Source organism: Ictidomys tridecemlineatus, chromosome 15, assembly GCF_052094955.1.
Source record: "Ictidomys tridecemlineatus isolate mIctTri1 chromosome 15, mIctTri1.hap1, whole genome shotgun sequence".
Classification (NCBI taxonomy): Eukaryota; Metazoa; Chordata; class Mammalia; order Rodentia; family Sciuridae; genus Ictidomys; species Ictidomys tridecemlineatus.
In genome coordinates, this window is record NC_135491.1 from 1,930,254 (window position 1) to 1,945,721 (window position 15,468).

The 15,468-nt window shown below is 59.6% G+C and overlaps 1 protein-coding gene across 1 annotated transcript; it reads left to right on the top strand.

The window, feature by feature from the left end:
- Nucleotides 1–654: 654 nt before the first annotated feature.
- Znf579 (zinc finger protein 579) lies at nucleotides 655–4,053 on the top strand. Its single transcript, XM_005342203.5, has 2 exons — nucleotides 655–811; nucleotides 1,985–4,053. The coding sequence occupies exon 2, from the start codon at nucleotides 1,987–1,989 to the stop codon at nucleotides 3,649–3,651; it is 1,665 nt and encodes a 554-aa protein (XP_005342260.2). The 5' UTR covers nucleotides 655–811; nucleotides 1,985–1,986; the 3' UTR covers nucleotides 3,652–4,053.
- The last annotated feature ends 11,415 nt before the right edge of the window (nucleotides 4,054–15,468 follow it).

Here is a 15,468-nt window from a genome sequence, read left to right on the forward strand (position 1 = left end):
TCACCCCAACTCCCAGTGTGAGCTCAGCCCAGAGTCCCTCTCTTCCTGCATTCCTATAGCATCCAACTTCCTGCATCAGAGCACTCTGGCACCCCCACTGGCTGGTTTGTCTGACAGTGGATGGTCATCTCCTGGGACAGGGTGCAGTGGCCTCTGTTTTGGCCACTGTCCTTCCAGTACCAAGGACAGAGCTAGCCCATAGTAGGTGCTCAGTAAATACTGGCCATTTGTGATGAAATGAATATATGCAAGGGCTTATCACAGAGAAGGAAACCGAGGCTTGGAGAATAGATTCACTTGCCCAGACTTCCAAAGGAAGGCTGGAGCCAGGTTCAAATCCAGCATGCCAGTACTTTCTGAAGACTGTCGCTGCATTCAACACCCTCCCCCACCTGCCCTCTGGCCCAACACAGTGCCTGGCACAGACAGGGCTTGATAAATGAGTATTTGTTGAAAGAATGAATGAATACGTGCATCTGCTGGGGAGTGGGGGGATGGCTGCATTCAGCCTCCGGGGCCCGAAGCCCCCTCCGTCTCCTAGCGGCCACCTCCCCCGCACAGGACCCAGGAGCCACAGCCGCCCTGCCTCCCGGCTCCCGGGTCCCCGGTCCCCCGCTTCCGGCTTCCCAGACAGTCTTTCCTCTTCCAGGCTCCGACCAAAGGCCGAGTTTCCGGGGGGAAGGCTTAGGCGGTGACACCGAGCCCAGCCTCCTCCTCCACCCCCCACCACGCTCGGCCCCCTCCCTCCCCGCCACCACCGTCCGCGATCGGCCGGCCGCGGGGAAGGAAGAAAGGAGCCAAGGAGGCGGAGGTAAGACCCGGCGCCCGGCAGCCAGAGCAGGCCCCAGGCCCCGGGCGAGAAACCCGCAGGGCCGCCACCCGCCGCCCAATTCTGCAGATCATGCTTGTGGGGAGCCGCAGGCTGGGCCCTGAGCGGATCGCCCCCTCCGGGACCTAGGGCCCCTGTCGCGGCAGCCTCCGCCCCCCGACCCGTCGACCGGTCCAGGGTCGGGCCCTCAGCCTCCTCCTCCCTGGGGATCTCCAGCATCCAGGCTCCCAGACCCCTCCCCTTGCTCTCCAGCCGACCCCCTCCCCCAACCCCCTCCTCCACCTGGACCAGGAACTCTGTGTCCTACCTACCAGGCAGTTAGACCACCCATCCCATCCAGTCCACACCCAGAAGCCCAGACCCCAGGTCCTTCCTCCCCCAGACCCAGGGGTCCAGACCTCAGCTTCAGACCCAGGGTCCAGGCCCGGACTCCTCCCTCAGACCCGGGGTCCAGGCCCAGCCTCATCCCTCAGACCCAGGGGTCCAGACCCAGCCTCCTCCCTCAGACCCAGGGTCCAGGCCCAGCCTCCTCCCTCAGACCCAGGGGTCCAGACCCCAGCCCCCCTTCCTCGGACTCAGGGGTCCAGCCCCAGCCCTCTGCCCTCAGACTGGGAGTCTGAGCTCTCCAATTCCCTGGCGTCTGCAAGCCCTGCCTCTGGGTGCAGACACTCCATTTCCTGGGCCTCAAGACTTGAAATCCCACCCCCTCCATTTTGGCCCCTTGGGGGCTAGTTTCTGGCCTCTCCCAAAAATCCCACCATAGGGCCCTTGAGCAGAAGCAGCTGGCTGACTCTCTGTCCCTTCTCCTGTTGTCCCTTGGGTCCCTGCCTCGACCCTCCCACTGGCCTGGTCTGCTTGCACTTTCTGCCCCTGAGTCTCTAAACCTCTCCCTTTCCTTTTCCCTTGCCCTCTCCTGATGCTCTCTCCATTTGTGCTTCTTTGCTCCTCTTGTTTCTGATTTTCCTGTCTGTGTCCCATCTCTGCTTCAGATCTGGGTCTGTCTGTCCACCTTCCTGCCTTCCTCCTCCGTCCCACCCCTCTCCCTGGGTGAGCGCTGACCCTGTCCCGCCTTTGCCTGTCTCTGTGGCTGCCCCTCTCTGCCACACCCCCACACCTCACTTCACCTCTGCCCGCCTCTCCCCTTTTTCCCCACAGACATGGATCCGCAGCCCCCTCCGCCTGCCCAGGGCAGCCCACCACACCGTGGCCGGGGCCGGGGCCGAGGCCGGGGCCGGGGCCGGGGTCGTGGTCGTGGCCGGGGAGGCGCTGGAGCCCCTCGGGCGCCCCTGCCCTGCCCCACCTGTGGCCGCCTCTTCCGCTTCCCTTACTACCTCTCCCGGCACCGGCTGAGCCACTCAGGCCTCCGTCCCCACGCCTGTCCTCTGTGTCCGAAGGCCTTCCGCCGGCCTGCCCATCTCTCCCGCCACCTGCGAGGCCACGGGCCCCAGCCCCCGCTGCGCTGCGCCGCCTGCCCTCGCACCTTCCCGGAGCCGGCCCAGCTCAGGCGCCACCTGGCCCAGGAGCACGCGGGCGGCGAGGTAGAGCTGGCCATCGAGAGGGCAGCCAAGGAGGCGGCCGAGTCCAGCTGGAGCCCTCAGGAGGAGGGTGCAGAGCAACCCGCCACTGCAGGGGCCGGGGCCGCGGAGGAGGAGACAGCGTGGCCCGAGTCGTGGCCTGCCGGGGATCCAGCCCCACTGGCGGCCCCCGCGAGCGTCGAGCCCCGGGAGGCCGAGGCGGAGGAGGCCGAGGCTGGGGCAGCCGAGCTGAGAGCCGAGTTGGCGCTGGCGGCCGGGCGGCAGGAGGAGAAGCAGGTCCTGCTCCAGGCCGACTGGACGCTGCTGTGCCTCCGCTGCCGCGAAGCCTTTGCCACCAAGGGCGAGCTCAAAGCGCACCCGTGTCTGCGCCCCGAGGGCGAACAGGAGGGTGAAGGGGGGCCCCCGCCACGCCCCAAGCGACACCAGTGCTCCATCTGCCTCAAGGCCTTCGCCAGGCCCTGGTCCCTGTCGCGCCACCGGCTGGTCCACTCCACGGACCGCCCTTTTGTGTGCCCAGACTGCGGCCTAGCCTTCCGCCTCGCCTCCTACCTCCGCCAGCACCGCCGTGTCCACGGAGCGCTCAGCCTGCTGGCCCCGCTGCCCGGGGCGGGCAAGAAGGACGACAAGGCCTCGGGTGGACGGAACTCAGGGAAAGGGCCTGAGGGGGGCGAAGGGGCCGAGTGCGGGGGTGCCCCCGAAGGGGGAGAAGGCGGGCAGAACGGAGGAGACACCGCCCCAGCCCGGCCCCCAGCGGGGGAGCCCCGCTTCTGGTGTCCCGAGTGCGGCAAAGGTTTCCGACGCCGGGCACACCTGCGGCAGCACGGTGTGACCCACTCGGGGGCGCGCCCCTTCCAGTGCGTGCGTTGCCAGCGGGAGTTCAAGCGGCTGGCGGACCTGGCCCGCCACGCGCAGGTCCACGCTGGCGGCCCGGCCCCGCACCCGTGCCCGCGCTGCCCACGGCGCTTCTCGCGAGCCTACAGCCTCCTTCGCCACCAGCGCTGCCACCGCGCAGAGCTGGAGAGGGCGGCGGCGTTGCAGGCGCTCCAGGCCCAGGCCGCGCCTTCACCCCAGCCACCTGAGCATGATGCGGAAGGGCTCCCTCTGCCCCTCTCACACATCAAGGAAGAGCCACCCTCCCCCGGGACCCCACCCCGGTCCCCTCCCGCTCCCCCCGTCTTCCTCAGCGCCTCCTGTTTCGACAGCCAAGACCACTCGGCCTTTGAGATGGAGGAAGAAGAGGTAGACAGCAAAGCGCATCTGCGCGGCCTGGGAGGCCTGGCCTCCTGACCCTTGTACCCACCCTCCGCCCCTCCGTTCGAGCTCTGGGTTCGCAGTATGGAGGAGGGAAGTTGAAGGAGAGGCACCTCCTGTCTACCCTGCCCTAAGCCCTTGACACTAAGGAGAGGAGGCCCTGGGCCACCCACCGTCCCCATTGCCCATCCCTAGACCCCTGATGCCGGTTAGGAACCGCTCGCCCCGACCGTGTCTTAAGGCAGAACGACTTGGAAAAGGAGGCGGAGGACATTTGGCCAGAGGGACTCAGACTGGTGGGTTTGCCCCAGCCTGCCTGTTCCCTGTGACATACACTGGACACCATCACCTCTTTGGAACTGCCAGACCCTGGGGGTTTCCAGTGATCAAAGGTCTGTCCCTGTTCCTCTGTCTGTGAATAAATGTGAGTTCGTGAAACCCAGGAGTGAGGCTGTGTGTGGATGGGGGTGGGGTGTGCTTGGGTTCTGAGCAAGAGAGACCCTGCCCCCAAGCACCTTGGCCTAAGAAGAAGCAGGGATGCAGCACCATGGACCACCAATATGGTAGCCCTGTGGGTCGCTGTCCACTTCCTCTGTGCCAGACCCCTGCTGAGCCCTGCAGGAACTGAGGAGGAAGGAGCTGAGTCCCCTTCTTTGAAGAGCTGGAGTCCCAGGGCTGCTCTGCCCACTAGACTTTTTTGTGGTGCTGGAGTGACCTAGACCTTTGCTGTCCAATAGGGTGTCTAGTAATGGGTACCATTTTGGTTAAATTTAGAATAAGTAAGTTTGATTCAAATGAAATTTGATTAAAAGTTCAGTTCCTCACCAAATATAGCTGGTGGCTGCCACATTGTACAGCACAGACCTAAAATATCCCATCATTGTGAAAAGTTGTAGCGGACAGCACTGCTCCAGGTGATCCTGGAGCATGCACCATGGTGTGGGTATTGATGAGGTCCGCTGAAGGTCACTGTGGAGGGCACTGGAAGGTGGGGCCTCTGGGGAGTGGTGGTTGGCCTGAATTAAGATGGAAGAAGCCAGATGTGAGAAGGCACTATCTGGAAAGAGCCGGGCGCGGAGGGACAGCCAGGGCCAGGTTGTGAGGTGGGCAGGCTTGACATGTTGAAGAAAATACTCTCAGGGGTGGGTGGGATGTTTAAAGCTGACTCAGGTTTTAGACCCTGGAGTGGAGGGGAGGGTACCTGCCAGTCAGCCTTCTGCTGGCATCCTGCCCCTCCCCCTTCCATGGCTGTCTCGTGCCCTGTGCAAATGATAGCAGCATCACTACTTTAGGTGTCTTCCTACCTGCAAGAAAAGGCCAGGCTGTCCCCACTGTCCAGGGGGACTAACTGAGGTTCTGCAGGGAAGCTGGTTTCCCTGGTGAGCCCGAGAACAGCTGGCCTGTCGCCCATCTTGGCTAAGCCTCAGAGCAGAGTCTGTTGATGACCACTGTGTTGGAGCCAGTGGTTGGCATTAGCATTCAGTGTTGGGTGAGACCACCTGGGCGCCTGTCTCTGTGGGCCTGACGGTTCAGCTCAGGACAGTGGTGTTCATCAAACACAGGCACAAATAAATTAGGGTAACCCAACGAGGCTGGTTCCCTAGAGCACCAGGTCGTGGAGAGTTGTCTGTACCCCTCAGTGCTGCAGGAATGGAGGGATTTGTTACATGAAATCCACTCCCTCCTGGGAACCTCCTGGGCTCCCAGTCACCAGACGTAAATACAGGCCACTGTTTAGGGACTACCTTCTGAGGCTAGCCCCATGGTCAGCACAAAGTCAGGGGAAGAGATCATAGGTCACTTTCAGAAGGGACAAGTTGAGGCTGGAGGCAAATGTCATCTGTGCTGCTTCAATCATGCCAATGGCAAGGGACCCTGGCATTAAATGGGCTACTTGGTGGAAAGGGCTGGACACGACGCCCGGCACCTGCAGGAAGAGCCGCTGGCTTCCTGGCTTCCTCGTGACCCTTCCAGGCGGATGCGAACCATGGAGGCCCCAGGACATTTGCGACCTCCCCACTTGCCAGAGATGGTGACTGCCCGGGAAGGCCCTTGCCCAGACCTCACAGCTGTGAGGATTCAAACCCAGGTCCACGAAACCCTCCGCGTCGGCTCCCACACCACCCCACTCAGGCCCCATTTCGTCCCTTCCTGGCCCTGAGGGCCCACTCCTGCTCTCTGGTGGGCTCACCTTCCCCTCAAACACTGCCCCCAGAGAGGAACACGCCCAGAGCAAACCACGTAGCTCGGGGAGAAAAGGACCAAGAAGGAGCCCAGCTCCCCCATGCAGATGGGAACCTGGACCCAGAACCCTGGGACAGACCAGGAAGTGGCAAAGGCACGGCCGAGCACACAGAGGTCCCAGCAGTGGCCTTGGGCCCTTCGGAGCCTGTGCTCTGAGCCCTGTCACCCAGCATGCTCACCCGGGACCTCAGCACGTTGGCTGATGAAGTCCGGGCATGCATCTTGCAGGCTGCAGAAGTGGGCTCATTTACCCCTCAAGATGGCCGGGGGACAGGGCGGCGGAGGGCTCTGTCCTTTTATTCATGTCTCTGCTTTGTCTCTTGAACAGCTTAATGCAATGTCACTTCCAGGCCTCAGAATTCACCCGCTTCACGTTTCACTCACTGATTTTTAATAAATTCAGCCAGTGCCACAGTCCAGTTTTAGAGCATGTTGACACCCCCCAAACAGCTCTCCGCCCACTGAAGTCCCTCTCCCCCCACCTCTTCCCAGCAGCCCCGACCCACTGTCCCTCAACTTTGCCTACTCTGGACATCTGAGACAGTGGATTTGCAGATGATGGCTTGGCACCTGCTCTTTGACCCAGCACAACGCCTCCAAGGTCCTTCCACGATGTGAATTTCAGACCTTCATCCCTTCCTCCGGCTCAGTCATGCTCTGTGTGCGGACAGACCATGCCGTTGACCCTCCTCGGCCAGCGGGTGTGGGGCTGTCTCTGCTCCTGGGCTGCGGCTGAGCACTGCTCTGAACATGTGCGGACACGTCTGTGTGTGGACGCTTACTTTCATTTCTCTTGGGCAGAATCACGAGGCTGAATGAGAAGTCTGCAGTTTACCTTTCGAGAAAGTGCCAGATTGCTCTCCAAAGTGACTGTACTATCTACAGCCTCCCTGGTGATCGTGGGGGTTCCCCACGGGGTCCATTTCCTGAGAAGGAAACTCGGGAACAGAGACGTGAACTGGCTTAGCCAAGGCAGGAAGCAGCAAGGCCGGTGGGACCCTGGGTGCTGCAGCTCCAGACCCTTACACAGGATTCATCCCCATCCTGCCCACTCATCACTCTCCCAAAGTCTTTATTGAGCCCCTACTGTGTGCTGGGCACCAGCCTAGGTGCTGCTTGACCTTCAGTTAATGAAACACAAATACCTCCTTCTCTGGGGCTTCCATTCTAGGGGGAGGAGAGGGTCAGTGGTGGGCAGTGGCCATGCCTGTGATCCCTGCTGAGGCAGGAGAATCACAAATTCAAGGCCAGCCTCAGCATCTTAGCCAGGCTCTGTCTCAAAAAAAAAAAAAAAAAAAGTGGCTGGAAATGTGGCTCAGTAGTGAAGCACCCCCAGGTGCAAACCCAGTACCAACAAAGAAAAAGAGGGAAAAAGGAAAGAAGACAATGATCAAGTAAATGACACAGCGTCTTAGTAGGGCTAGATGCAATGGGGAAAGATGATGCAGGCCAGGGACACAGGAATCACAGGCGGTGGAAGCAGGAGCTGGAGGACAGAGCCATGGGAAATGAGGATGTGTCCCCAGGGAGTGCATAGCTTCAGCAAACTTCTGAGGAAGAGTCAGACTGGCTGCTCACGGGGCACAGAGGCCAGTGTGAAGGAGAGTGAGGGGGGGGCAGGGGCTGCAGGGGCAGCAGATCAGGTAGGGGCTCAGAAGGACCGTCTTCCACTCAAAGTGAGGTGAGGAACATCAGAGATGTTCATGCAGACGCTGGAAGGATTTGACTTTCTTTTTTTCTTTTTGTCATGTCATTGTGAGACCATAAAAAATGAAAATAGAAAACAATCATATAGTAACCCCCAGAGTCTACAATTAGCATTTTATTATATTTTCTATTTAATGAATCTGTTTATGCATCCATTCACCTATCCATCATGCATTCATCCATCCATCATCCATCCTTCCATCTACCATCATCCATCCATCATTCATCCATCACTCATCCATCCATCCATCCATTCATCATCCATTCATCCATCTAACCATCATCCATTCATCCATCTACCCATCATCCATCCATCATCCATTCATCATCCATCTTTCCATCTATCCATCCATCCCTCCATCCTCCATCATCCATCCTTCTATCTACCATCATCCATCCATCCATCCATCATCCATCTACCCACCATGCATCTATATCCATCTATCATCCACCTTTCCATGTATCCATCATCCATCCATCCATCATCTATCCATCCATCCATCATCCATCCATCCATCCATCATCCATTCATCTGTCTACCCATCATCCATCTATCATCCATCCATCATCCATCCTTCCATCTACCCATGCATCAATTCATCATCCACCCACCTATTCATCCATCCATCATATTTTTTTACTCAGAGAAGTGTTAGGTTCACAGCAAAACTGAACAGAAGTGACAGGATTCTCACGCATCCTTAAAAATTTATTTTTCTTTTGTTGTAGATGGACACAATACCTTTATTTCATTTTTTAATTTTTTTAATGCAGTGCTGAAGATCAAACCCAGTGCCTCATGTGTGCTAGGCAAGCACTAAGCCAAACCCCCACCTCCCTACACATCCCTTTAAAAAGAAATCATTTCAAAGCAGTTTGCAAGTATCAATTCACTCCAAACATTTGAACATGCACATAATAACAAGATATTGGATACTTGAGCTTCTTGTCCTTAGCACATTTTAAATACAGCCAGCCATGGTGGTGCACACCTGGAATCCCAGTGACTCAGGAGGCTGAGGCAGGAGAATTGGAAGTTCAAGGACAGCCTGGGCAACTTAGTGAGACCCTGTCTCAAAGTAAAAAAATAAAAAGGGCTGGAGATGCAGCTCAATGGTAAAACACCGCTGGCTTCAATCCCTAGTACCACAAAAATAAATACAGAAAAATTACATTTAATGAATTTTTATGAATGCAATTTATAGCACAAAGTCCTCTCCTGACTTAATAGATTCTGCCTTCTGTTTGAATGGTGGTTGTGAGCTGGACAGAGGTACTCATAAGCCTGGTTTTCCTTTTTAATAACCTTTTTTTAAAAAAATCTTAGAGGGCTGGGGATGTGGCTCAAGTGGTATCGCGCTCGCCTGGCATGCGTGCGGCCCAGGTTCGATCCTCATCACCACATACCAACAAAGATGTTGTGTCTGCTGAAAACTAAGAAAAATAAAATATTAAAATTCTCTCTCTTTCTCTCTATCTCTCTCTCTCTTTAAGAAAAAATCTTAGAAACTTTGAGATTTATAGAGAATTTGCAGTGATTCTAGATTCCCTTTGACCCCTCAACCAAATATTATCATCTGCCATTACCTGCCCTAGTGTATCTGTCAAGATCAAGAAACTGAGGCTGGGGCTGGGGCTCAGTGGGAGAGCACCCGCCGGGCATGTGAGGCCCTGGGTGCGATCCTCAGCACCACATAAAAATAAATAAATAAGAGAAAGGTCTGTGTCCACCGACAACTAAGAATAAATAAGTAAATATAAAAATAAAGAATCCAAGAGGGGCTGGGGCTGGGGCTCAGTGGCAGAGTCCTCACCCAGCACACATGAGGCACTGGGTTAGAGAGAGAGAGAGAGAGAGAGAGAGAGAGAGAGAGAAGGGTGGGCACATTACTATGAAGGAAATGACCCTCTATTGGGATGTCACAAATGTCCCTCGGTGGCCCAGGATCCCACCCAGGAAGTCACATGGCTTCTCCACTGGGCCCCTCCATCGCCTGTGGGCTGGGGTGCTGGGCATCACACCTGCTCTGCTCTGTCCCCAGCTGACCAGGGATGGCCTGGGTGGTTTTGAGGAGCCTTGGGGGGTAAGAGTCTCAAAGGCCCTGGTCACCGAGTCCACCACAGCCAGGCAGGCCAGGAGTCGCCCACGTGACTTGTGGCCCCTGCCTGGGCCGCTGGAGGGGCTCTGCATGGCGGAAGGCTTCAGCTGACCTTCCGGAGGAGCTACCTACGAATCCTTTTGTGTGTGTCGGGGATTGAACCCGGGGTGCTCCACCACGAGCCACGTCCCCAGCCGGGTTTGCCAAGATGCAGAGGGTGGCCTCGAACCTTCGATGCTCCTGATCAGTCTCTGGGGTCACCGGGAGGCGGCATGCCCCCTCCTCCCGGGTCTGTGCGGGGGGCCATCCCTTCGCAGGGGCGTGGCCGGCTGGGGGCGTCTGGGCTTTGCTGGCCATCCGGTCCCACCTATGCTCGCCCCAGCTGCTAACCAGAACAGCTTGGGGCCAGGAAGCAGGAGCTGGTCCCCCGAGAGAAGGGAGATGTGGCCTCGGCTGGGGCGACGCCAGGGCTGGAGGAGGGGCCGGGTGCGGGTGGACGGAGGCGAGCCGAGCCGGGTACCCCACTTCCACTGCAGCCCGGGGACCGCAGCCTGCCGGGCCAGCACCCGAGGCGCCAGCCCTTCCTGCGGAATGCGCCCGGCCCCCGCCCAGTCCCTGCGCTTATCTCGCCACGCCCAGCGCCGTGCCGGGCAGACCCCGCTCCGCAAATATTTGTTGCGGGTCAGAGGCGCCTCCCGCCTGCCCAGCCCCCGCCGCCCGCTCCCTCCGCTGGGCCTTTGCTGAAGGAGAGAAGGGGGCGTGGTGGACGTGGACTTGAAGCCAGGGAGAGGGCAGCAGCCCGCCAGGCCACGGGACGCGGGGTGGTCAGGGAGAGGGGAAGAGAGAGACCGAGAAAGGGAGAGGGGGAGAGAGAGGGAGGAGAGGGCGGAGGAGCTGGGCTGCCTGGACTTCCAGGACCCGGTCATCGGGTCGGCCCAGCAGCTAATCTAAGGTCCTGCCCACTGGCGGTGCCAGGCGCTCCCGCTGTTTCTACCTTGTGTTCTCCACGGCTCTGTGGGCTCCTGGCACAGGGCCTCCCTTCTGTCCGCCTTGGCCCAGCCGTTCTCTGGGCCTGGAGCGACTCCCGCCCTTCCTTTCAGTTTTCCCTGTAGATTCCCCGCAGGAAGGCTTGTGTGCCCCTCTCCTACACCCCACCTCCCTCTGGATCCAAGGTGACCCCGGGGTCCTTGCTCTTAGTTATTCCATCTGATGCTTTCCTAGGCACAGCTGTGGAGGTGGCATTAAGGTTCCTCCTCAGCTGACTTCAGGGTAGGCAGATGATGGCCCTCGGTGGGCCTGGCCTAATCAGAGGAACCCTGAAAAGGAACAAGGCTCTTCCTGAAGCTGAGGGGATTCCACTCAGGGGAGCTTCTCCTTGCGGCCTTGAAGGTGGAAGTTACCCCACGGCCAGGAACACAGGCAGCCTCCTCAAGCCAAAGGCAGGTCGTGGCCCCAGCCGGCAAGGGACGGGGACCCAGGAACCTGAAACCTCTGTGCCCCCACCACGGGAACTGAGTCACAGCCCCGCCCAGCTGCACCTCGATTCCAGACTCGTGAGGCCTGGAGCAGAGAGCCCCACCAGGCCTCGGGACACCTGGCCCACGAAACCCCAGGGCCACCCGCGGGTGCCGTTGGAGGCTGCTGCACAGAAAGTGAACGCAAGCCCACTGTGTCTCTCCTGGCGATGGCCACTGAGGCCAGGCAGCGCGGCTCTGTCTCTCCCTCCCACCCACCCGCCAAAGACGGCACACACAGAGCCCTCTCACTGCACCCCGAGCCCCGTCAGGGCTGGGTGACCCACATGCCTTACCTCCTGGATGCCAGGTGGACAGGCCTGGGCGGGGTCTGCACTGCAGCCTCCCTCTCCAAGCTGCACCTTGGAGACGGGCACTCAGCGGGCCCACGTGTGCACCGGGAGGGGATTCTTCTGGATTGCCGGAGTCTCTGCACCTGTTTGTTTCCTAGGGATGCGGTGACCTGGTCCCACAAACCAGGGGCTTAAAACAACATGGATGAACTATCTCCCGGTCCTGGAGGATGATCAAGGGCCCTCGAGGACTTGCCCCAGACCTTGGCACCCCTTGGCGCTCTACCCCGTTGTACCCCTGATTGCATGTGGCCTTCCTTGAGGGCACCTCCCACAGGCGATTGGGAGCCCCTCCACTCCAGCACGACCGGACCGTGGGCCGAATTTTGAGGCGCTGAGGATGGGACTTCAGTGTGTCTTACCTCCGGCTGCATGTGCGGTGTGCAGGTGCAGACCTCAGCTGGCCTCCAGGTCCGGCACGCAGTAGGTGCTCAGGAAAAACACTGCTACTTCACCTGAATTAATGACCTGGCCTCTTCTCGTCTGTCTGAAACCACTTTCTTTGCCGTTTTCTTCTCATTTGTCCTGGGTCTAGTTGACTCAGGGGTGGTCCACCACCACCCCCCTGGAACGCCAGCCCCTCGGGGCTCACTCCCGGTCCCAGCACACATCCTCAGTGCACACAGCAGTGAGCGCAAAGAGCACGGTTCCTATCCCACCCTCGTGTTCCAGAGGAGGAATCCGAGGTTCAGAAAGGTCTGGAGCCTTGTTCAAGGTCACAAACGGAGGGAGTAGCAGAGAGGGTCTGGGGGCTCCTGCCGGTTAATGTGGGTGCCTGTCCCACAGTGGCCACAGCCCGAGCTAGCCCCTGCCTCCTGAGGCACCCTCCCAGTGAGTCCCCACCCCTGGAAGGGCCCAGGTTCACGCCTTCTGATAAAAAGATCAGGGAGAGCAAGGGTGGGCCAGGAAGACGGCTCCTGTCTGGCTGGCCATCTCTCCCCACTTTCCTCTCTGAGGAGCTGCACCCTGGGGAGCCCACCTGGCAGAGCTGCAGGCAGCGCTGGCCAACAGTCCAGTAGCCCAGGGGACACTGAGTCCAGCCACGAGCACTGGGTGAGCTGGGTGCAGATCCTCTCCCCAGCCTTCAGCTGAGACCTCCGCCCAGTGACCCGGTGATGGCAGGTTCGTGAGTCCTTGAAACAGAGGAACTGAGAAAGGGGGGCGCGTGGGGTTTGAGCCCAGAGTGTTCTGCATCTGAGCCCTTTTTTACTTTTACTTTTGAGTCAGGGTCTGGCCAAGCTGCCCAGAGAGGCCTTGAATTTGAGACCCTCCTGCCTCAGGCTCCTGAGAAGCTGGGATCACGGGGTTTGCTCTGGAGCCTGGTGTGGGTGCTGCTCGGAGTCCCTGAGGACTGCTCTCCAGAGTTAGAAACAGTTTCCCTGTCGGCCGCTGACACGTGTGCCAGCATCCCTGTTTCACAGATGGGGAAACCGAGGCACAGGGTGCTGCTGTCTGCTTTGGCTGGGATGTGAAGTCACACTCCAGCCACTACTCGACCGTGGCGGCCAACTTGTTCCATAATGGTGCATCTGTGGACAGCCCTCTGCCACCTGCACCCTGGGCCCAGTCTTCATGCCCCCCACAGTGAGGTCTCAGCCACTGCAGTGCTTGGTCCTTGTCCCTTGCAAGCTGCAGTCTGGCCAGGAGTGGATGGACACCCTCCCTGACCTTCGGCCACTCCTGCCTCTCCCTCCCCTGCAGGAGCTTCCAGCCGATGACCCTGCACACCACCCGATGACCTTGCAGCAGGGCCACCTGCAGAGAGGGGAGACAGGCACAGGGCGGGCAGCATGACAGGCTGCCCCTGCTCCCCTGAACGCCTGGGGAAGGGGTCCTCCTTTCACCCCCGCGAGACTTGTGGGGAGCTCCTGGAGCTGTTCCCCCCGGGGCGTCCTCTGTCGCAGGCCGTCAGGAGGACCACACTCCCTACAGTGGCCCCGCAGCGTCCCCGGCTCCTGTCCCCCACCACTTCTCTGTTTCTGACAATTGAACGGGCGTCCAGTTCTCCCCTTGGGGACTCAGGCAGCCGTGTGCCTGCAGGGGAGGTGGATGTGCAGGGACACTCACAGGCTCGGTCCTTGCGCCTTCCGTCACTCATCCTTTAACCAGCACAGCGCTGCCCGAGGAGGCTGATGCAGAGAGCCTCATTTCTGCAGTTGGCCCCCCTCCTCCGACCCCACTACACACGTGAATGTGGATTGAACCCAGGGGCGCTCAGCCACCGAGCCTCATCCCCCGCCCTATTTTGTATTTTATGTAGAGACAGAGTCTCACTGAGTTGCTCAGCGCCTGGCCCTTGCTGAGGCTGACTTGGAAATCCTCCTGCCTCAGCCTCCCACACCGCAGGGATCACAGGCTTGCACTACCTGCTGGCTCACACGTTCATTCTGAGAATTCGCTCACGGGGCCGGGAGCCCTAGATTCCCGGTGCTGGCCATTTGGTCTCCGGCTCCCGCAGCACACGACCCTGCTGGTCGGACGGTCCTGTCGAATAGATGTGCGGCACAGCCTCCGTGACTGCCCGGCCATCGGTCCCGCTGTGTGAGCACGGAGCTTGTATTTGTGCACAGAGTTTTTTCCTGTTGGTTGATGTTCATATTCACAGTGCAGCGGATGGAGCCCAGGGGTGTTTTACCGCTGAGCCACATCCCCAGCCCTTTTTATTTTGAGACAGGGTCTGGCTAAGTTGCTGAGTCTGGCCTTGAACTTGGGACTTGGGACATAGGGGAACTTTAAATGCATGTGGTCAAGTGAAAGAAGCCGGGCAGCGGGGAGCCTGCTGACCCCTACTTGAGCTCTGGAGAAGGAAGAACCTCAGAGCCCGTGGGCCTCAGGGGTGCCAAGGGTTGGGGCAGGGAGGCGGAGGGCAGAGGGTGTGGAAACCACCCTGAACTGTCAGGGCCCACCCCCCAGCACACCTCTGTCCCAGCCCACCCTGCGCCAGGGTCGCCAGAGTGAACCCTGAGAACCCTGGGCTCTGGAGATGACCTGTCACCGGACTCAGAGACCAGGGAAGGGCCGCCCAGATGGAGGTGTTGGTAACCAGGGGGGCCCGCAGCGGGGCAGGGGGTCTTCTGGAGATCTCTGTGCGATCCACTCCCCTTTTCTGTGAACCTAAAACTGCTCTAAGGGATGAAGTCCATTGATTTTTTTAACGAGGAAAGAAAACCACGGATCAAGAGGGAGATTCGGAGGACCCCTACTGGAAAGAGCTGTGTTCGGGCGGAGGAGGAGGTCAGAGCTCACAGGACCTGGGTGTCCAGGTCAGCTGCCCTGGGGCCTCCCCCAGGCCAGGCCGGTGGCTTTGCTGCCATGTCACGCACACGCCATGCCGTCCACCCGCGGGAGGTTGGCAGGGGTGGCATGGCCACCGGGTACAGCCGTGGCCACAGTGGATCTTAGGGTGCTGCCACCCATCCCCAGCCTTGCCCCAGCACCCCCTCCGCCTGCCTGGCCCTCCGCTGCAGCTCAGAACCTGCCTGCTTGCTGCCCGGCAGCGGGCCTGGGGCTCAGCATTACGGAATGGCTCTCCTTGCTCTACCTGGAATCCCAGGAGGCTGGGTGGCCTCTCCTGTCCTCGGTTGGCTCTCTGTCCCCCTCCTGGGTCCCAGCGGGACTGGTGGGAGGCACTCCTGGGCTCCCTCTGGCCCACAACTACAACAGGAGCCCCTGTTTCCTAACTGCCTGCAGAGCCCCTACAGCCCCCGGAGGAGGTGACGGAGGTGACAGCTCCTCTGCTGCCAGGGCTCAGCAGGCGCAAGGCCCCAGGAAGTGTGGGGAGGCTGAAGGCCACCAGAGAACTCCACAACCTTGACCTACACGTGCCCCCAGCTCCCCAGCTCCCGGCAGCCAGAGGCCAGGGTGTGAAATGCAGTCCCCTCCACTTGACCCGCAGCAGGACACGGGCAGGGGACTTAATCTCTGTGAGTCGCTCTT